Source organism: Barbus barbus (assembly GCF_936440315.1).
Source record: "Barbus barbus genome assembly, chromosome: 19".
NCBI classification, from domain to species: Eukaryota; Metazoa; Chordata; class Actinopteri; order Cypriniformes; family Cyprinidae; genus Barbus; species Barbus barbus.
Genome location: NC_136747.1, coordinates 19,964,978 through 19,988,594, shown reverse-complemented (window position 1 = coordinate 19,988,594; position 23,617 = coordinate 19,964,978). Strand labels below are relative to the sequence as shown.

The following is a 23,617-nucleotide window of genomic DNA, read 5'->3' as shown; positions in this document are numbered from 1 at the left end:
TATGAATTCTAATATAAAAGGCATTCTAATGTGCTTATACACAAAAAAAACCCGTTCAACTTCATTTATTATTATTTACTAGATAAAACACTCACACATCGCTCAGCCTTCTCTCACTATGGTTCAAACGCATTAATCAATGCAACCACTAGCTTAATCTGCCACAAGAGGGCGAGGCGTAAACTCAGAGCGCGTTCTGATTGGTTCATTCACACAGACGTCATGCGAAAGGCGGGGCTTAGCGTTTGATTGGCATTGTGTATGTCCGAATAGTTAGCCAAGGGACCCACGAATACTGAAAGCTTTGAATATCTGACCGGGACGACTGGAGAGGACTCGGGACAACATAGGTCAGTGTATAAATCATATTATTTGCAAAGTGCGGATCGGAGCAAGTTGTGTTTCATATAAAGTACCATTAGGTGTGCGGGGAAGAGCCACTTTTGGCTTGAAATGACTTTGCCTTCGGAAGTCCAGCCCCCTGCTGTCCTTTTTTTTTTTTTTAGCGTGCGTGAATTGTGAATGTTGTGTGTGTGTGTGTGTGCGCGCGTGTTTGGAAAGCACCAGGTTCGGTCACTGATGGGGAACAGAGACTTTAGTGTCTGTCCTCATCTGTCCAGGTATGGTTCAGGTGAAAAGCTGCTTTGCGCTTTGAATAAATAACAAAAATGGCCGCGTGTGTGAAAACATGTGCAAGAAATAGTTTGTTAATACATATTATAGATTATCTATTGCCAGTATAGATTTCATTTGCCTCGTTCTGCCGATATTGATCTGTGTTTGTTCATCGGCTGCCATCATTCATTGACTGAACGTCCCGCGCTGCAGTTTTGATGGAGCGGAGCTCGAAAAAAAATGTCCCGTGGGAATAAAAACATGGTAGGCTGTACTATGTCATGCAACTTCTTCATAAATACATCTTAATGGAACACAGCTGCGATTGTCTCCTTTTCTGAGACTTTGTTTCCTGTAGAAAGAGGACATGGTGGGTGTCCTTGCGCAGTTTGTGCCTCAGTTGTGTTGCTTTAAAGGCCGCTACTGAAAACTGTTCTATTGTGAAAAAATGTTTAACTATTGCTGTCTGATAACTCGATTGATTCATAATTGCGCAATGTCCTACTCCCTCTCGAACCCTGAACATATCTACCTGTGTAAACATTTCCTGAGAAGTAACCGGGGAATCCCTCTCTACGTCATTACGCAGAAGACTTGGGGTTCCAAATGGGCGTGGCTTCAATAACCTGTCAGTGTCAGGAAACTTTAAAGCAATTATTTTCACCCCTCCACATTTTTTTATTCATTATTTCCACCCTTATCATTCAATGTCTTGGGCGAATTCGTACATTTTACCTAATGAAATTGATTACTTCTTAACAGTAAATTTCACTTAGTTTGTCTTGTCAATTAATTGTCTTTATTGCTCATAGTAGAATTTAGTCTTTTTTGGCATATTATTTTTGCTACATAAATTATCTCAAAGCCTCAGTGTTGATCAGTATTGCACAATTAATGTCATTTGTAGGCTATGTTATAAATGTATAATTTAAAAATTAACTCCTATACTTCTACAAATAACAATAAGTCCCTTTTTACAGGTTTTATCTAAAAATGAAAAATCACTGACATACATTACCAGTCAAAAGTATTTGAAAAATAAGATTTTTAATGTTTTTAAAGAATTCTATTCTGCTCACCAAGCCTGCATTTATTTGATCCAAAATACAGCAAAAGCAGTAATATAGTGAAATATTTTTTCTATTTAAAATAACCGCTTTCTATTTGAATATACAGTGCCCTCCATAAGTATTGGAACAGTAAAGACAAAATTGCTCTGTTGGCTGTGGAGTCAAGACATTTGCAAATATGATTAAAAGATGAATATGAGACAAAAACTACAGAATGTCACATTTTATTATTAGCCGTTTTAACACGTTTTACCAAATAAAAAGCACAGTACTTTTAGAGTTCATCCCACTCATTGATGTGAGCATAAGTATTGGGACAGTTGAACATAAGGCAGATATAAAAGATTAAAAGCTATTATTTGGTTGCAGATCCCTTGCATCACAATCACAGCAGTGAGTCTGTGACCCATAGACATCATCAGACTCTTGGTCTCATCCTTTGAAATACTTTTCCCAGCCTTTAATGCAGCCAATCCCAATTGTTGCTTGTTTTGGGGAGTTTCTGCCTTTACTCTCCTCTTCAGCTGGTGAAATTCATGTTCGATTGGATTTAAATCTGGAGATTGATTTGGGCAATCTAAGACTTTCCATTTCTTTGCTGTTATAAATTCCTTGACTAAACTGGCAGGGTGTTTTGGGTCATTGTCCAATATGAGGCACTTCCCAATGAATCTGGTGGCATTTTCTTGAATATTGGTAGGCAAGATGGTTTTGTACCCTTTCAAATTCATTCTGCTACTGTCATCATACATTAAGTCATCAGTAAAGTTGAGAGGGCCTGTTCCAGAGACAGCCATGCATGCCCATGCCATGACAACACCTCCACCATGCTTTACAGATGAGGCTGTATGCTTGGGATCATTGCAGTTCCCTTGTTTTCTCCATATTTTTGCTTTCCCATCACTTAGTTAAAGGTCCATCTTTGTCTCTTTGTCTAATCTTGCCTTTCTATTTTTAGTGCTGGTCAGAGGTTTGCATCTTGCTGTAGCATCTGTAATTCTGTGACAAAGTCTCCTGAGGACAGTAGATTGTCGGAGCATCACCCCAGCTTTCTGGAAGTTGTTGGTGATTTTACAGACACATCTTTTAGGATTTGTCTGTCATCAACTACTGTTGTTTTCTCAGCTGATCAGGTCGTTGTTGGTTGCTGGTGTCTCTGGCGGTTTCCAAACTCTTGATTTCTCCATGCTCTTTGTTTTTGCTAGAGCTGTACTTGACTTCCTCTTTTCTTTTAGCATCCAAATTGCTTGCTTTTCTCTCAAATTCAGCTCCCTCGTCTTCATCCTGGTTTGTGTGTGTCATCATCGAATGCAAGATTCAGAATACAGAAGTAATGAATATAACTGATACGACACATTCCCTGCTTTTAATATCTGAAGAATTAATGCAACAGGACACAGCTGATCACCCACAAGACCTGAGGGGCAACTGCTCCAATACTTATGCTCACATCAGATAGAGGGATGAAACTCTAAAAGTGCTGAACTTCTTAGCTGGTAAAACATCTTTGTGTTGAATCACCCAATGATAAAATGTGACATTCTGTAGTTTTGTCTCATATTCATCTTTTAATCATATTTGTAAATGTCTTGACTCCACAGTCAACAGAGCAATTTTGTCTTTACTGTTCCAATACTTTTGGAGGGCACTGTATTTAAAAACAAATGTAATTTATTCCTGAGGCTGTGATCAAAGCTAAATTTTCAGCATCATAACTCCAGTCTTCAGTGTCACATGATCCTTCAGAAATAATTCTAATATGCTGATTTGATGTTCAAGAAACATTTATTTTAATATTATTATCATCAATATTTAAAACAGTTAAAACATTTTTCAGGATTTTTTAATGAATGGAAAGATCCAAAGATCAGCATTTATCTGAAGTAAAAAGCTTTTGTAACATTATAAACTAAAAGCATGGAGTCAGTATAATTTTTTTTTTTGGTAAAGAAATAATACTTTTATTTTGCAAGGATGCTTTAAATTGATCATAAGTGATTGTTTATGAACATTTATAATGTTACAAAAGATTTATATTTCAGATAAATGCTGTTCTTCTGAACTTTCTATTCATCAAATAAACCAAAAAAAAATTCAATTCAGCTGGTTTCAACATAATAATAAATTATTTGGAGCAGCAAATCAGAATATTAGAATGATTTCTGAAGGATCATATGACTGGAAATTCAGCTTTGCAGTCAGAGGAATAAATTACATTTTAAAATATTTAAATATTTTAAATTGTAAAAATATTTCAAAATGTTACTGTTTTTCCTGTACTTTGGATAAAATAAATGCAGGCTTGGTAAGCAGAAGAGACTTCTTTAAAAAACATAAAAAAATCTTCAAAACCTTTTGACTGGTCGTGTCAAATCTGCCAACAAGTGCAATCAAAACATCTGACATGTGCTTCATTTTCATAACTCTTCAACAAATCTCTTAGTTTCTGTCTCCCTCACAATTCGTTACTTGGTATGCTGTTCAATTTGCATAATATTTTTTTTTAATGTAAACTTTGCCCTCAACCCGATAGAGAAATTGTCCAAAAATATGAAGCATAAATAACACAAATGAAAACGATGGATATCGTTCCTTTTTAATAGAATGATCTTATACTTAACATGATGAGAATTGTCGTTGTTGCTTTTCATTATTTGTTTTGCTGTAACACTTGGCACAATCAGCGTAATCCTCTTATTTGCAGGGCACTTCATCATGCAAACTGACCTACATTTTCATGCGAGGGGGTTTTGCAGGGGGATGTGCCGTACCCTTTGTTGAGAGACGAGTGTGTGTGTGCACTCCATCAAGTTCACTAATTATCAAGCATTTCTTGAGATGCCAGCTGCAAGCATAGGCTGTGGGAAGGACATTAGGCTGGTGGCAAATATAGGTTACCAGCCACTCTTTATGAGACATTCATAATAGAATGTCATTGGATGCATATCTTTGTTATTTTAGAAAACTCTGAAATGATTGTGTTTTATGATTGTCTTTTATTTTATTCTCAGGATATGTTTTTTCTTTAAAAGCTTGCGTAACTTTGGCCTTTTTATAGTATGTAAAGAAAGTTTCAGTAATGGCACAGAGATTTACTGAAGCTTGCAGAATTACACAGTCCCTCGAGAATCCATCTTTTTTCAACATGTATGTTGGGCACCTATTTTTATCTGTCATGTAATATGCATAGCACACTCTCCAGCTTTTTCATTTGAAATGAAAATGCCTATGAATGCTCTGAATTGTCTGGACATCCCATTTGTCCAACTCATCTTTCCTGTAAAGAGACTGTTAAAGGAATAGTTCACCCAAAAATGAAAATTTGCAGAAAATGTACTCATCCTGAGTCTATGCAAGTAGATGAGATGAGCTTATTTCTTCATATGAACAGATTTGGAGATATTTTAGCATGATATGACTTGCTCACCAATGGATCCTTTGCAGTGAATGGGTGCCGTCAGAATGTGAGTCCAAACAGCTGATAAAAACATCATAATAATCCACACGTAATCAACAAGACTCCAGTCCATCAATTAACATCTTGTGAAGGGATAATTTTAGCCTCAAATAGTCACTTCTGGCCAAAATATGGGTCTATAATCCATAATAAGTCTATTCTCTGTTGTCCTCTTGCATTCAAAATCTAACATTTGTTTAGAACTGTTTTGGACTGTTTTTACTTGTAAATGGTGCTCAATCTCTGCATATTCCTCTCCTTATTCAGACAACAGACTTATATGCCTACATCTTGGAGTACATTTTCAGCAAATTTTCATTTTTGGTTGAACTATTTCTTTAAGAAATACATTTCATGGTTGTTTATACCTGCCATATTACACTAGTCAACATTTGAAGTGGATCGAAACCTTTCATTAAAGTTGTCCTAAAACCAAAATGCATTCTTGTCTTAGGACAACTTTGATGATCCACAAATGTTGACTGTAATTCAAGAATGCATAAGTTTATTTATGTGTCATATTCAAGCAATATAAATGTCACATCATTGTCAGATGGCATATATAATGCTAATAAATGATCATGTATTGCTTTTATAAAGAAATAATTTTTATGTTTGTGACATGAAGTAATGAATGGAGCAGAAGTGGTGTGGATTTTGCTTTACACAACAAACCAGCAAACTACCTCCTGACCTCAAATGACAGTTCACACAATGACCCGCTGTGTCAGGATCAGGGCTGTGACAGTCTCCGTCCCAGCCCAAGAGGAGAACTGTGTGTAAGTGTGTGTGTTTGCTCGAGCAGTGTTAAATGGTCCTTCTCTCTCTATAGATTTGGCGCTTGGCTGGAGCAGTGGATGAGAAGTTTGTAGCAGATCGGGGAGGGAGTGGGAACAGCATCGGCCACAAGTGAGTTGTGTGCAATTGTGATCAAAGGAGCATGTGTGTGTTCATCGATCCAATGTTACTTGAAAGGATATGAACTGTATTAGTGAGTGTGACATTGTCTTCACAGATGGAATCTCATTGATCGGCAGCCATGATCACAGGTAGAGATGGGATCGTGAGCAGGAGGGAGATTGAGTGCACTTATCTGGCTTACAACTTTCTATAAGAGTACTGTTTGTAAGCGAGTCGTTAAACTGCTATAAAATAGCATGTAATTAGTAAATCTATATAGGGATCTGAGAGATGTAAACACACATAAAATGATAGAGATCAATAAGACTTAAAATGATGTAAAACAGTTTTATTTCTCAGCATATTCAAGTTCTTTTTAAGTGTTGAATATCATGCATAATAACTGATAGTATGTTTATTAGAAGTTGCAGACATGCAAATGACTGACATTTTAAAGGGTCAAATTGTAATATCAGCAGTTCAATATTGAGATACTACTACAGTTTTTATTAATTAGATTTTATTAATTGTATTTATTTGAATAAATTTTAATTTTTATATTATTTGTTTTCATTCTAATTTTAGTGCATATATATATATATATATATATATATATATATATATATATATATATATATTTATAATTTTGTTATCATTTTTATTTTTTAAATATGTCTATATAGTTTTTTAATTTTAATTTAAGTTTAATATTTTAATGTCAAGTTAAGCTAAATGGAAATTAGAAATGTTGGAAATTGACAACTACTTAATAAAATAAATAAAATACATTAATTGTCTACTTTTGAAATATATTTTATTTTAATATGTATTTATTTTATTTTAAGTAGGCTAACACAAATAGATTTTTTTATGGTTTTAGGCTTAATTTTATTTAACTATAATAATCATCAATATCATTGCTTATTTGGGAAGGTTTACAATGTATTGTAACTCCATTATTTGTTGGTCAGATAAGTCCTCATAGTCTCTCTCCACACATAAGCCTACTAAAATATATTTAATATTAATAATATGTTAATGTTAGCTAAACATACTTAGAGTTGGGAAATCCTTTGGGTTTTATTAAGTTGGTTTCTTTTAATTAAGTCTATGGGACATTGTAGAAATAAAATGCTGCTAAAGGTACATTCTGCTGTTGCTACAGGCTTATATTAGTACTTCAGAATTGCTCTCTATGTGTAGCTTGGAGGTAGCCTGTAAGCTAATACCTTACAAAGATAATGTGCTTTTTCTGAAAGCCGATGATGATTTGCATGTTCATGGACTGTCAGAGGTAATTTGTTAACTCAATGTCTCCTGATTTACTTCTTTGGAAACATTTTCTCATATTTATGTTTGGAAATGAATGCTAAATTAACCAAAATCGCTATTTGTTTAGCTGGCTAATGCTAAAGGTTAATATGGCAGCTAAATTCAGCTTCTAAACGCACTGCCCTTTCCTCCTTAATGCATCATTTAAAGCACATGTGCAGTAAACATATGAACCTTTACTAGAAGTATCTCACCCCTCAGGCATTATTCATCACCTTTTTTTTCCCCCGCCTCTTCAATGAGTCATTTACACACCTGATGCTCAGACGTGCCTTTTCAGCCTTGCTCCAACAAGCACATAATGGATTCTCTGATCCACCACCACGGTTGTATTGAGATTAAAATCCGACTCAGATTTAGTGAAGGCATGCTGTGAGATGGGGGAGGAAGAAAGGGAGATGTGGGGGAGGGGCGCTGGATTAGGGACAGATCGTATCCTCTTACGGCACAGCTGTGCAAGAGAGTGACTATCATTGCTGGAGGCCTCTACAAACTGACCTCAGATCAGACTAGGCTACTGTATCAGTATTAAACAGAGAAACGTTTATTTTAGACCAGCCATTTGGAAGAGCTATGGCTGACTTCTGAAAGTCTTTTTCCAAATTGGCAGTTTGGCCACGCTATGCTATCTATTTTGAATATAGTTGTATATCCATTCAAACATTATTTTTCATACATTATTGTAATTTTACTATAAACATGGCTTCCCCTCCCCCACATAAAAATGTTGCTTTATTATTATTAATTTATTATTTCTTACTTTGCAATTATAATTGTTTGGAAACAATTTTAAGTTTTATTAATTTTAGTTTTTCATAATTTAAGAACCGAATGTTTCACTAAATATTAAAAAAAATTCTCATTATTTACTCACCCTCATGTCATTCCAAACCTGTAAGACCTTCGCTCATCATCGGAACACAAATTAAGATATTTTTGATGAAATCTGAGAGCTTTCTGACCCTCTATGACAGCAACAGAACTACCACGTTCAAGGCCCAGAAAGGTAGTAAGGACATCGTTGAAATAGTCCATTTTCTCGTTTGGCTCTCAGCGAAGGCGGTCGCATTTTCTTCCTTCCCTACCCTTACCTCCCCTGCTTGCTCTCTCGTCTTGTCCTTGTCTAACACTGAAGAGACTCTCTCTGCACTATTCTACAAAACCGAAATTATGGATCTGATCAACTGGTCTCTTAACGCAATTGACACCATCTTCTCGACTAGAAGTTTGGGATCGGTAGAACCCAAGTGTCCTGCTGGTACTTTCGCAGCTGGCTACACGATGGACGCATGGGAGAGGTGGCGGGTCGTGTGTCTGGCGGCTCTTTCCGTGGAGGACATTGAAGACATCTACCTATTCGGAACCATGATAACTGGGTTTCTGCTGTTTGGATTAGGCGTTACCCTGAATTATCGGAGAATTCAGGAGACGGGAACAGCTGTCCAAATCCTCACAAGTCTGCCCGTCATGATTGAAGCAGTTGGCAGAGCGGTCGCCCCTGAGACAGAGACTATTAACCGCAATATGGATTCGATCACGGATAAGCTCTCGGCTTTGGAAAGGAAAATTGATGGACAAGGAGATCAGAATGGACAATGAGAATAGCTGTGAAATTAGGCAGCTGTTCACCCAAAGACACAACAATCTTATCTCTTTTCGGCTTCCCAAAACAACAGAACAGCTTGGCAAGGTTGCTCTGGAATCTAACTCCCCGGACGAATGCTGCAGGGAGACGCTCTTTCTTCCCTCCCCCCCTCAACAAACACCTTGTGATTGTCGAGCGTTTGGGTTCCGGCCAAGGTCGTTTCCATGGCAATTGCTGTGTCGCACCACAATCTGCGGACTGAGACAACTTGTTTGGAGTGCCAGTGCGGCGGATCTCTAGGCACACGAACTTACACATACACACACTCATACGCTCATACATACAGATATTCATTCACCTCCCATTACCCCCATCCAACGCCTTTGCCGCTTCTTCCCGTCAGTCTGATAACGGGTCTGTGTTAGCGCTGTAATGGCTGCAGACCGGATGGCTGTTCGTCTGAACTGGATTACTCTCTGCAAGTTGTGTGTTCCTGTATTGACTGTGCTCTATGCTGAGGTTTTTTTGTCTGTTCTCACACTGTACTCCCGTTCAGGAGCATAGTGCGAGGATTATTTTTTCTCCTTCCTTTCCTCATGTTGTGCTGTATTTTTTTTCTCTATTGCATTTCGTTGCCTTGTACCTACATGTGCAATGACAATAAATTGAATCCAATCCAATGTGACATCAGTGGTTTAGCCATAATTTTATGAAGCTACAAGAATAATTTTTGTACACAGAAAACAAAAACAACCTTATTCAACAAATTCTTCTCTTACAGTTATAAAAAGTATTCTCGAAGCTTATATGTGACCCTGGACCACAAAACCAGTCTTAAGTCGCTGGGGTATATTTGTAGCAATAGCCAAAAATACATTGCATGGGTCAAAATTATTGATTTTTTTTTTATGCCAAAAATCAGTAGGACGTTAAATAAAGATCATGTTCCATGAAAATATTTTGTAAATTTCCTACTGTAAATACATCAAAACTTAACTTTTGATTAGTAATATGCATTGTTAAGAACTTCATTTGGACAACTTTAAAGGCCATTTTCTCAATATTTTGATTTTTTTGCACCCTCAGATTCCAGATTTTCAAATAGTTGTATCTTGGCCAAATATTGTCCTATCCTTACAAACTATACGTCAATGGAAATCTTATATTCAGCTTTCAGATGATGTATAAATGTATAAATAAATTTTGAAACATTGACCCTTATTACTGGTTTTGTGGTTCAGGGTGTGTGTGTATATATATATATATATATATATATATATATATATATATATATATATATATATAATTTCTTCATCGGAAATGTAGAAATATGTACATTGTCATTCAAAAGTTTGGAGTCACTAAGGTTTATTTATTTATTTTAAATGTTTTTAAGAAATTCACGTTTCAAGGTATGTTGCTGTTTTTTCTGTAAAATTTAAACAAATAATGAAGCGTAGGGGTGCATTCTTTCAAAAACAATATAAAATTTGAAAGACACCAAACTTTTACAGTAGTGCATTTTTATACATTTCAGATATAGTAGCTAAATATTTAAAGTTTTAATAATTAGTGCCAGTGGTTATGTTCGAAGAAACCAAGTTGAATATTTTATTCCTAAAATATGAATGATATAAGTTTGAAAATTGTATGAATCCAAAATTAGGTGGTTATTGCTTAAATAATCAGGTTGGTTGGAATTCTTGGTTCACTATGATGGTCATGAAATGAGACTAAATAAACTAAAGATTATAATGTGTCATCGTTTTCAGAGTAAAACTATGTGAGTTGCTGTTAATGCATTCAGCAAGGTAATGCATTTGACCCCAGCTAACATTATAAGCACTGAAACACCGCAGCCTACCAGCTAATTCAGTCCAAGCATTAAACATTATACAATCGATACACGCATTCAAAGCTTTTGAACTGTGGCCTGCTCAAAACATGACATTAATTATGAACATCCTTCATATACAGATCATTTGGTCTTGTGTTGAAGAATTTTTCACTGTGAAAGCCCAGACACGACTGCATGGACTTTCAGTATGTTTATGAACAGGACTGGGACAAAGAGAGTGAGACTTGCAGAAAAATCAGCGGGAGACATGTTGAATGAGGGTGGGTGAATCTCAGGTTGGCCCCTCAGTCCCCTGGTTTGAGAGCTTATATAAGGATACTTATGTAAGATCCAGAGGGGGGCTTAACTGGGCGATGGGCTGTCTCTGATGTGAGGGGGTGGAGTCTGAAGCAGCAGGAGGGGATTGTGGGATTAGATGTTTAGAGGGAGGTCTGTATGTGTGTTTTTAAGTGAAGCGCTAGTAAGAGGATCTCTGTATGTATGTGTATGTGTGTCTCCACATCTGTGTTTGGCCGGCGTCTGGAATACTCTCCTTTCTTTGTCTGGATGTCTCTCATCTTCTTTTTCTGTCTTTCTTATTTCACTCTTCTACCTCCTGCCGCTATTTTATAGAGTCAGAGTAGAGAGTTGTTTCTGTCTAGGTTTTTATTCTATCAGTTTCTTTGCTTTCATTGGCAAGTCAGCATTTTTCTTGCGGTTCAGTAGAGCAGAGGTCAGATTTGACAGCCGGAATGATTCTCACTGTGGGTGAAACGTTCTCAAACGGAGCAGGTTCTGACTCGGATGCCGGGGGCATTGGAGAAACTGGGGAGGGGGTGTCTGAACTTGTTGAAAGCGCAGACACTTCTGGAGGTTAGAGATTTTTTTTGTTTTTTCATATCCTCTGTAATTATATGTTCAAATATGAATGGCATTTCATGGCTCTTAGAGGAGGGGTGTGAAATACTTTAACCAAACCAAAAGAGAACATTAGTGGGTTGCCAGGTTGTGCCAAAGTGTGCCGACTAGAGTAGAGAACGTCGCTCGTAGCAATGGTTTGACAGACGTGTTATCAAATATTATGTATAAGTTACACACATGATTCAATCAACAAAAAAAACCTTCAACCGTTGTATAATAGTGACCAGATATTTTTTAGGTGGTGGAACACTTCAAAAATTAAACAAAAATCGCAGACAAAAGAACACTCTAAATCCAAGGGAAACTACTGCTAGCTTAAATGAGTTACCTGCACATTTGATGTTCCAGTATTTGATGATGGACTGATGTTTTTTTCTGATGTTGGACTGATGTTTTTTCCCCTCTTTTACTGAATAACTAAATTGCCAGTTAATAAACCGAAATCAGTAAATTTTTGAATATTATTAATTATAGTCAGTACTTTTTATAATATTTATATTTAAGTCTTTATTCCTGATTATATTTAAAAAAATATATATTTTCTGTTACTTAGCGCTGAGTGTTTGCATGGAATTTACAGTAAATCATATGTGTAATTAAATCTTTGGGAGTGTAATACCAGTACATGCCAAAACTAATTTAACTGTCAAACAGGGCTTAGGCATATGTCTCTAATTAGGTTTTTTAAATAAACCAAATGAAAACACAGCTTACAGAATGTGACCGATATGAGAGGACGTTTTTATTAAAGGGTGTGTGTGTGCGTGCACACATACTGTATGTTAACATCAAATCTCATTTTTGAATGTGTGTGTAGCTTCATTTGTGTTTTATTTCCTCCTCAATTGTTTATTACTCTGTCAATTCATCCATTATGTACTCTGTTCAGCCAAATAAGGAAGGCCCCAGGGTGCATCTCTCTGTGACATATTTGCAATAGAAAATAAACAGTGGCACAATGTCAGAGCTTGCTGATGGTTGTTTCTGGACTACAACACAGTCTGACCTGAATTAAGTGAGTGGAACTGAACCACTGAACTGATGTTAAATATTGATCTGTTGGTCTCGCCTTCCTGATGGAGAGTAAGTGTGTAAGCACACATTCACGCTCTGTTCTGCTCTACTATCACAGATGGATTACACTACTGCAGGCTATGACCTGTGTGGTCACATGACTCACTGAGCACTTGGCCTCGCAAAATGGTTGTGTGTGTAGATGTGGAGGGAGATTTGTCAATGACCGTGTTAGAGAGTGGTCTTGTCATCAATATGGCTACACAAAGTAAAAAAAATTATTATATATATATATGAAATAAATAGATATAAATATATATAGTTTTTTTAAATAAATGTTTTTAATATCTTTTAAAAACATTAATTAATTTAAAAAAATTAATTAAATATTAAATGTACTATTAAATTAAGGAGAAAACAGTTTTTAACATTGCTAATAATACAAAAAGTTTCTTGCAGAACAAATCAGCATATTAGTGTTTTTTTGGTTTTTTTTTTGCGTGTGAAGCTGAACATTCAGATTTGCCATGACTGAAATAAATTACATTTTAAAATATATTAAAACAGACAATAGTTATTTTAAATTGTAATTATATTGCACAACATTACTATTTTCACTGTATCAAAATCTTAACAATCCCAATCTTTTGACCTGTAGTGTATATATTTTTTTATTTTTCTTTATGACTTTTATATCCTTGCTGATTATAATAATATATGATGTTAGTCAATATACTTGGCATCTCCTTCTATTTACACACATACAACTGAATACTACACGTGTTTCACACACTCTACTGGTTTACACTTAGGAAATGACCTGAGTGGATCAAATGAACACTGAAGGCAAAAGAATATCTAAACGTGTATGATAAGCAGATGATAGTACCATGGAGGGGTGTTATATTTCAGCCATCTGTTATTGTGATGTGAAGTTTGTTTTAATCCTGAAGGTGAATCTTTTGCCCTGTCCTCTGACCCTGGTGTGTAATACTCTGCGTTTTGCAGGTGTGTGTCATGTTGTAACCGCTCTCTCTGTATGTGTGCAGCTATGCAGCAGGTGTTGGATAACCTGGACGAGTTGCCCGCCACCACCGGGGCTAAAGACATTGACCTCATCTTCCTCAAAGGCATCATGGAGAGTCCTATCGTCCGCTCGCTGGCCAAGGTATAGCGCACCCAGCTGCCTGGACCTTATTCTAGCTGATTTGCATTGCTGATGAGGTTAATCTAAAAACAAATTTAATTTGTGACAGATTAAGTTTGAATGATATGAATAATTTATTGGACATTCACAAAGTCATGCAGACAGAGGAGCAGCTAGACACGGTCAGAAATATCAGTTCATGGATTGATCGATGAGATGTTTGTAATCAGGCTCATGAGCGTTTGGAGGATGTGAAGTTGGAAGCAGTGCAGGAGAATAACGTGGATCTTGTGACTGAGATTCTGGGTGACATCAGCAGACTGAGCGTACGAGATGACAGTGCAGCAGAGCTCTCCAAAATCCTGCAGGAGCCCCATTTTCAGGTGCAGTATTTTCTTGTATCTTCCTGTCTCATCTCTTTTTTTACCTTCTCATCTCATTTCGCACCTTCTCTTCTCATCTCATTTAATTTCATACCCTCTCTTCTCATTTTATGTTGTACCTTTTCGTCTCGTCTAATCTCACAACTTCTCTTCTCATCTTGCACATTCTCTTCTTGTATCATTTCATCTTGCACCTTCTGTTCTCTTTTCATCTCATCCCTTCTCATCTAATCTCTTCCCTTCTCTTCTTGTCTCACCTTGTGTCTTTTTTTGTCTCATCTTATCTTATCTCATACTTTCTCATCTTGCACCTTCTTGTCTCATCTCTCATCTTCTCTTCTTTTCTCATCTCATCTTGTACCTTCTCTTCATATTTTAGCTCATCTTCTTTTCTCATCTTATCTTATACCTCTTCTTGTCTCACCTCGTACCTTCACATCGCATCTAGTCTCATCTCAAACCTTCTCATTTCATCTCATCTCATCTCGCACCTTCACATCTTGTCTCATCTTGTACCTTCTCATCTCATCTCATTTCTCTTGCATTCTCTTCTTGTCTTAACATGTACTGTCTCGTCTCATCTCAGCTCAGCTCAGCTCATCTCATTTCATACCTTATCTTCATCTATCCGAATGTTGTTGTCTCATCTGATAACTTTCTTCTCATCTTGGCTCATTTCTTGGCACCTTCTATTCTGATCTTGTGTCATCTCATCTTAATCCCTCTCTTTTTGTGTCATCTCTACCTCTTCTAATCTTGTACCTTCTCATTTTTTCTTAAATATTCCTCAATATATTTTCTGCAGTATTTTGTTCTCATTTTCTCTATTTCAGTCTCTTCTGGAAGCCCATGACATTGTGGCGTCTAAGTGCTTTGAAGCCCCACCCCCTCCTGAGGTGACCAATGATGCGGCAGTAAACAACGCTCTTATGCAGGCTGATGCAGTCAGGATGATTGGCATCCGCAAGAAAGCAGGAGAACCTCTGGTGTGTGTTTGCGAATATATACATTTATATGTGACCACGTGTTTTAAACTCTCAACCAGTCATAATTGAAGTCAATATCCAGTCCACACACGCACCTGTATGCGTGTCATTACTCATGCTGTGGTTTCGCCCAGGGTGTGACCTTCCGAATGGACAATTGTGACCTGGTAATCGCTCGCATCCTCCACGGAGGGCTGATTGACAGGCAGGGGCTGCTGCATGTGGGTGACATTATAAAGGAGGTGAATGGGAAGGATGTCGGCAATAATCCCACTGAACTCCAGGAGATGCTCAAAGAATGTAGCGGAGGAATAACACTGAAAATACTGCCCAGCTACAGAGATGCTGCAGCTCCACCACAGGTACACACACACACACGCAAATATCCTTATACACTACTGCTCAGAAGTTTAGAGTAATTTAAGATTTGTTTAATGTTTTTGAAGGAAGTCTCTTATGCTCTAGAAGGCTGGAAAATTTAAAATGCACACATGGACTTGTGTGTATTATGAAACATACATTCAACATCCATCATTGGGGTTGCATTTAGCCATTTTTGAAATCCCATGATTCTTTGTAGTAAAAAAGATCCCCGAGAGTCCTATTAATAACACTCCACATGCTATCTGGGGCAAAACATGCACAATTCAATCTTATTACATGGCTCCTGGTATTTTCTATGTATCTCACATCTCCCTCTGTGTTCATAATGTATTTATGGCTTCTCAAGAAGCTTTTAGAAAGGGATTCTGCTAATAACATAAATAATATTGTTATTGTGATTCAATTTCTCAAAGTCAGTGACACTAGGCTTCTTATTTAAATACATTTATGTAAATATTATCATCCCCTCCTCCTCAATCTGTGGTGAACCTGGAGATCTGCCATGGACATTTAGTCCCTACACCTGTCAGATCATGACGTTTGCTCTAATACAAAGTCATGCGTGTAAAGTTTAGGTTAGGATTTCTTTATCTTTTCTTTCAAGCAGTGGTGTAGTCTAGTTTTTTGTAGTGAGTATACTGTGATTTTTCCCTCCCAGCTTCATACTCACCCGTCCCAGAGCAGCCCCTCATAAGCACCACCACACTCACTAAACAGGGCTCTACGCTTACTTTAATTTTTTAGGAGCACTTGTGCTGCTAATAAAAATAAATAAACAAAAAATTAGGAGCACAGTAAAAAAATTCAGGAGCACCTTCTGATCAATAACAAAAAATTGTCTTCCCATTAGTAATATTGGAAGTAATATTCCTGAAGTAATATTGGACTCCATAAAGTGATTTACAGGGGCATTTTTTTTCTAACTTTATTCGAAGTATGTTATCTTTCATATCAAATTCTAAAGTGTATATTTCTAAGCTTTTTTTCAAAATTTCAAATTAAAACAATGCAATAAGAAGAATAAGTTACCGATCAAATAAAATCAGTATTAACAAAGTTCATTTGCACTACAGAGGTGGCACAGAAGAAGGCTTGTAGGTATTTACAGATATTTAATCAGAATCAGAATCAGAATTAGCTTTATTGCCAGGTATGTTTGCACATACAAGGAATTTGTTTTAGTGACAATAGCTCCACAGTGCCACAGAATTACAGCAACAGGACAGGACACAGATAGTAAGTAAATAAATAAATATTATTTATTTTATTTGTAATTTTGTACAAATATACAAAAAGGGACAATGTTCCAAATAGCACAAACACAATATACAAAATAGACAATTCAGTATGTACAGGTATGTTAGGTGCAAATTTGAAATGTAATAAGTATGTGCGTACAATAAACATAAAAAGTATGATAGTGTTGTGTGTTTCCTGTTTATTGTTAAGAGTTCAAGTGTTCATGAGATGGATTGCCTGAGGGAAGAAAGTGTTCCTGTGCCAGCTGCCAGGCCGTTCTGGTGCTCAGAGCTCTGTAGCGTCGACCAGACGGCGACAGTTCAAAGAGGGAGTGTGCTGGATGTGAGGGGTCCAGAGTGATTTTACCAGCCGTTTTGCTCACTCTGGATAAGTACAGCTGTTGGAGAGTGGGAAGGGTTGTACCAATGATTAGCTCAGCAGTCCGGAATACCCTCTGTAGTCTTCTGAGGTCAGATTTGGTAGCTGAGCTGAAAACACTGAAAGGGTGTAGTTCGTTTCATATCTCCTTTAGGGATTCACATTAATTAATTTCAAGCTTGCACACTCAACCGTCGTCAACAGAAATACGGCGTGATTATCAAAAAGATGGTGCTTCGGATCAAAGATGGTGCTTCGGATCGCAACAGAGACTGGGTGAGTTTATGAATGAACCTGTGAGAGGTCTGCCACAAGACGATGTTGTTACGTATCCGCGCACTTTTTAAAGTGGGTATACGCAAATCCTTGACCTTTCCTAGTGGGTATACTTGCGTATCATGTAGACTACACCACTGCTTTCAAGTAATGTTAAAAATCATTGTATTTATGAGATGGGTACATATGAATGACACCACAGTGCTTGAATGTGAATTATAACTCCGTATACCTGCTGGAATGTGAACAGCCCGAGTTCAAACTTTCCTGAGATAAATAGTGACATTTTGTCAGTCATTTGCTACGTACTATTGGATATAATCATTATGCCGAGTGCTTTTTTGGATTAATCCCACCTGTTTTATTTCTCTCAGGTTTATGTGCAGCCACATTTTGACTACAATCCAGCCAATGACAATCTAATTCCATGCAGAGAGGCGGGGCTTGCATTCAAAAGGGGAGATATCCTGCAGATTGTCAACCGAGAAGACCCAAACTGGTGGCAGGTGTGATTACTGTGGTTTATCTTACCTGTTCTCACTCATGTGTATTGGTCGGTTATTGTATGTCACTGACCATATTGTTTTGACTGACAGGCATGCCATTTAATGGAAGGAGGTACTGGGCTGATTCCCAGTCAGTTTCTGGAAGAAAAGAGGAAAGCATTTGTTCCTAGAGACCTGGATGGAGCAGGTGATACACCTAAACACAGTATTTTTGCTAAAACATGAAATGAAACAAAATGACAGAAATATTCTGACAATTCTAAAGCTGTTTCAAGGACATACTGTATTAATGTATTATGCTTCTTCAGTATTAACAAGTTAAAACTATGGTACACTTATGAATGAGATACAATTTTGTCCATTTATAACAGTTCCACAAGCCTACAGAAAATACAAACGTAATGCCATCTAGTGGACAAATATAGCATTACATTACATAATATATCTCTTTCACTTTTTCTTTTTTAGGAATCCTATGTGGAACAATAACTGGTAAAAAGAAGAAAAAAATGATGTACCTCACTGCCAAAAATGCAGGTTAGCAGATAAAATACTTGGTTTGTTGTATTAATTTTTTTTTTTATAAAATTGTAATCAGAAAAGGACTTAAGTCGTGGCCTAGTCGGACTCGTAACCCAAAGGTCGCAGGTTCGAGTCTCAGGACCGGCAAGGATTGTCGGTGGGGGGAGTGAATAACCAGCGCTCTCTCCACCCTCAATACCACGACTGAGGTGTACTTGAGCAAGACACCGAACCCCCAACTGCTCCCCGGGCGCTGCAGCCTAAATGGCTGCCCACTGCTCCGGGTGTGTGTTCACGGTGTGTGTGTGTTCACTGCTGTGTGTGTGCACTTTGGATTGGTTAAATGCAGAGCACGAATTCCAAGTAGGGGTTACCATACTTGGCCACATGTCATGTTACTCACTTTTTTAAATTAAAATAAATAATACAAAACATTTTAAATAATTGATTAATAGTGGCTCTTATTATCAATGTTGAAAATGTTTTTGTTGCTTAATATTATTGTGTAAACCATGATATATTTTTCTTCAGAATTGTTTTTATAAATAGAAATGTCAAAGTACAGGATTTCTTTATAGATATATTTTTTCGCATCATAAATGTCTTAATTTTCACTTTCATCAGTGTAATGTCATTGCTGGATACAAATATGAATGATTTAATCATTTTAATAAATAGATAATTAATAAATTAAAATAAATGTATTGCATAATATTACTGTCTTAATTTTTAATCAGCTTCACTTATGCCTTTGTGAGCATATGAGACTTAATTAAAAAAAATTGTAGAAAAAAATAAATAAATAATTATTCCAAACTTTTTTGTATATATATCCTGTTTCATGGCAAAACATCAAAAATTTGCCACCGACCCGCCCTTCAATGAAAACTCGAGATCTTCGCAATTTAACATCACAAAGGGCTTTAGAGATTACACTGACCAAATTTGTGATTTATACATCATCTGAAAGATAAATAAGCTTTCCATTGATGTATGGTTTGTTAGGATCGGACAATATTTGGCCAAGATACAACTATTTGAAAATCTGGAATCTGAGGGTGCAAAAATATAAAAATACTGAGAAAATCACCTTTAAAGTTGTCCAAATGAAGTTCTTAGCAATGTATATTACTAATCAAAAATTAAGTTTTTATATGTTTACGGTAAGAAATTTACAAAATATCTTCATGGAACATGATCTTTATTTAATATCGTAATGATTTTTGGCATAAAAGAAAAATCAATAATTTTGACCCATACAATGTTTTTTTGCTATTGCTACAAATATATACCCCAGCGACTTAAGACTGGTTTTGTGGTCCAGGGTCACATTTGGTGTTGATCTGATTAAATCTGTAGGAGTTAAAATACAACGTCTGAAATAAAATACACCTGAAATTTGTAGAATTGACTTAACACACATATGCATCTTTATCCTAATATTGATAAATCCATTGTGTCTCCTCTCCTGCATGGTCATCCTGCAGATTTCGATCGGCATGAGCTTCAGATCTACGAGGAAGTAGCACGTATGCCGCCGTTTCAGAGGAAAACCCTCATCCTGATTGGAGCGCAAGGAGTGGGGCGTCGTAGCCTGAAAAACAGACTAGTTGTGCTACATCCCACTCGCTTTGGTACCACTGTACCACGTGAGTACCTGATGAATACTGTTACCTCGAAAATATAATAAAACACAATAAAATAATAAAATAAAACACAAAAAGCGAAGCAATGCTTTGTTCTTGCCCATAGGTTTACCCATTTCTTTTCTTCTGTCTCAATATCTCAGACACGTCTCGGCGGCCTCGCAGTGACGAGCAAGATGGTCAGTCATACAGATTTGTAACACGTCTAGAGATGGAGATGGACACCAAGGCGGGCCGGTACCTGGAACATGGAGAGTACGATGGCAACCTCTATGGTACTAAAATTGACTCCATCCATGAGGTGGTGAACACCGGCCGCACATGTATCCTGGACGTCAATCCTCAGGTGAGCGTCTCTGAGAGGATCACAGATATTATATTATGTCATTTAAGCTAATTCGAATGACAGATTATATGCACTACCATTCAAAAATTTGAGGTTACGATTGTTTAAAAGAAATGAAAACTTGTATTCTGCAAGGATGCATTAAATTGATCAAAAGTGACCGTAAAGACATTCATAATGTTACAAAAGAATTCTATTTCAAATAATTGCTGCTCTTTGGAACTTTCTTGTCACCAACAAATTCTGAAAAAAGGGTATTTTTGATCAAATAAATGCAACTTTGGTGAAAACGAGACTTTATTATCATATAATTCTATTTAATCAAATTATTATATATTAAATATTTAAAATAAATGGTTGAAAAGTGAAGATATTTTTCAGGAATTGAGCATTTTTTTTTATACTCATAACATTTATTCTAGTAGAACACTACTTTCTCTATTTCTCCTCAAATGTTTCTCACTCACGAGACCTAGACAGTATTTTGGTGGCCTACATAATGATGGTCCCTCAGTGGAGGTCACATGAGAACGAACACAACCTTTAGACAAACAGAACACAAACTTTTTCCAGTGAGCTTCACCATATGTTGTGCACCAGTCAACCATCATATAAACACGCACATACTCAGTGTGGGAAGTAGAGAAGCTCATGCTCTCATTTCAACTGTTTAGGAAGGCTTACCTTTGTGCACCTTTAATGGATGCACAAGATATCAGAGACTTTACATCCATATACCATATAATATGTAATCAAACCCCTTGATATGGCTGTTTTATCTTTGTATTCAAAATGTTAACTGTTTTTCACTTTTACATCATCTTTTTACATCTTCAGGCTCTGAAGGTGTTAAAAACTGCAGAGTTCATGCCATATGTCGTGTTCATCGCAGCGCCAGAGTTCGACACACTGAAGGCTATGCACAAAGCTGTGGTTGATGCTGGACTCACCACCAAACAGCTCGCAGTGAGTCTTGCTCAACTTTCCCAGGGCTGGTGTCCTGGAAACATGTCCTACCCACACTATATTTGCATCGTTTTAAGTTTATTGGTTAGTCCAGCATTAGAAAATATGCTATGCATGATGGTAGCTCATCCTGCAAGCATTTCCTACTTGATGAGATGTGCTACCTACCTACTTTAGCATTTGTCAGTAGTGGTACACCTCACAAGTTTCTTCTGCCTCTGCAATATTCTACCATGCTGTAGTTTTGGATATGACAGTTTTAACTGCTGCTATGTCATTCTGAGAACAGGACATGCTTTTTAATTGTACTTCTATGTAAACATGGGCTTGACAGTCTTGCTTAATTTTCATAGAGACACAGTTTTAGCTTTTTAATAAGAAGTGTCACATGAGCTATATACATTTGTTCAAAAAATTTGGACAAAGTTTTTTGTTTTGTTTTTTTTTAAGAAATTAATGCTTTTATAAAGCAAGTATGCGTTAAAATGATCAAAAATGACAGTATAAACATTTACAATTTGTTGGAAACTCCAAAGCGAAGACCATGAGACTCTTGGGTATCTTCAGTAGAGTTCTTTATTGAGAACGCGCTGCAGTCATCAAAAGCCTAACTAAGGCAGCGATGCATTAGATTTTAAAGGCATTCAGTGGGCAGTCCTTAAAGTTGTTTACCTTACACAGCCTCAGAAGTGACCACTTAAACAGGACATCAAAGACAATACAGGAAATCAACCCCTGTCTGTGAGTTTCAGCAAATCTACTCCTCAAAGATAACAGTACCCAAATGGTTTAAGCTGCTCCTGGCCACGAGAACTACAGATGTGTAAAAGTTCACATGTAGTTAACTTTCAGTAGGAAGATCAGAGACTAGCAAAACCCCCTCACTACAAACTATAATGAATCTAATCAGTAAACATATGCCATTATGTTCACATTAAATGCCCAGTACAATGTAGATCACCTTAGTTTTTCATATGATGTTACGTCAGGATGTAGCATCAGCTGATCTAAGACAGATTCTTAAATTTGTAATCCCACACAATGTTACAAAAGATTTTCCTTCTATTTAAAAAGTGTTTCTTTTGAACTTTATATTCATCAAAGAATCCTGAAAAAGTCTTTATAATATGTTATTTATAACTGTTATTTTATTTTACAATACATTTAGATTTTACTCTTCTAGTTAATTACTGTTTTTACCTTATTTTGATAAAATAAAAAACCTTCTGATTGGTAGTTTGAAAGCACATCCAGAAAACATCAATCAGTCAAACATGTGTTCTTTACTTGATTAAGTAGCTTTTAGCGCAATCTTAATTGTTAAAAAGTTACATATATATATTTAACAACCTAATTCACAGCAGGTCAGTGTCTGTTGTGTGCTAATGTCAGGCCATGAGCTCATGAATATTAATCATGTTGTTGTTCGCCTCAAGTGATTTGCTAACATTAAAATGCAGACAGTGACTTGTGCATTATTTGTGCATTAGTCCTGCCCACTGCTGAAGCAACAGTCTGACAGAGAGCTCCATTTGGTCTTAATTAATTCCCTCAATCTGTCTGTAAAATTTACTTTATAAATGTAATCATTATTCCAAGAAAAGCAGAGGGAGGAATTAAATATTTGTAAAAAGGGACAATAAATATTCAGTCTGTCATTTATAGTGGTTGTTTTACACATTGACTTAATTATTTGTTTCAATGAATGTCTGGTTCATCTGACAACATAAGTTCTCTCTTAATTCAAGTAATAGTTCTGTTCTCTCTCTCTCTTTCTCACAGGATGTGGACCTGAAAAAGACTGTGGATGAAAGCGCTCGCATCCTGCGGGGTTACAGACACTACTTTGACCTCATCATTGTCAATGACAACCTAGACGGTGCGTTTGAGAAACTGCAGTCAGCTGTGGACCAACTCTGTACTGAACCACAGTGGGTTCCAGTGAGCTGGGTTTACTAAGGGCATCTTTAGAAGAGAGAGTGTGTGTGTGTGTGTGTGTGTGTGTGTGTGTGTGTGTGTGTGTGTGTGTGTGTGTGTGTGTGTGTGTGTGTGTGTGTGTGTGTGTGTGTGTGTATGTGTGTGTGTGTGTGATTGGTATGCGAGATGA

At 36.7% G+C, this 23,617-nt stretch overlaps 1 protein-coding gene across 3 annotated transcripts; it reads left to right on the top strand.

Annotated features, from left to right (window-relative positions):
- Positions 1-265: 265 nt before the first annotated feature.
- LOC306884847 (protein PALS2-like) lies at positions 266-23,469 on the top strand (the record flags this gene model as incomplete). Of its 3 annotated transcripts, XM_079441069.1 has the most annotated exons (14): positions 266-350; positions 5,975-6,051; positions 6,158-6,191; positions 13,781-13,899; positions 14,109-14,261; positions 15,095-15,247; positions 15,382-15,609; positions 17,899-18,030; positions 18,121-18,217; positions 18,499-18,567; positions 20,040-20,201; positions 20,342-20,544; positions 21,382-21,510; positions 23,293-23,469. In XM_079441069.1, exons 3-14 carry the CDS (start codon positions 6,182-6,184, stop codon positions 23,467-23,469), a joined length of 1,632 nt encoding a protein of 543 aa, XP_079297195.1. In that variant the 5' UTR covers positions 266-350; positions 5,975-6,051; positions 6,158-6,181. The 3 variants fall into 3 exon arrangements, with proteins under 3 accessions (XP_079297195.1, XP_079297196.1, XP_079297194.1); XM_079441070.1 differs by lacking the exon at positions 6,158-6,191; XM_079441068.1 differs by lacking the exons at positions 266-350; positions 5,975-6,051; positions 6,158-6,191 and adding an exon at positions 11,244-11,669.
- Between the last annotated feature and the right edge of the window lie 148 nt (positions 23,470-23,617).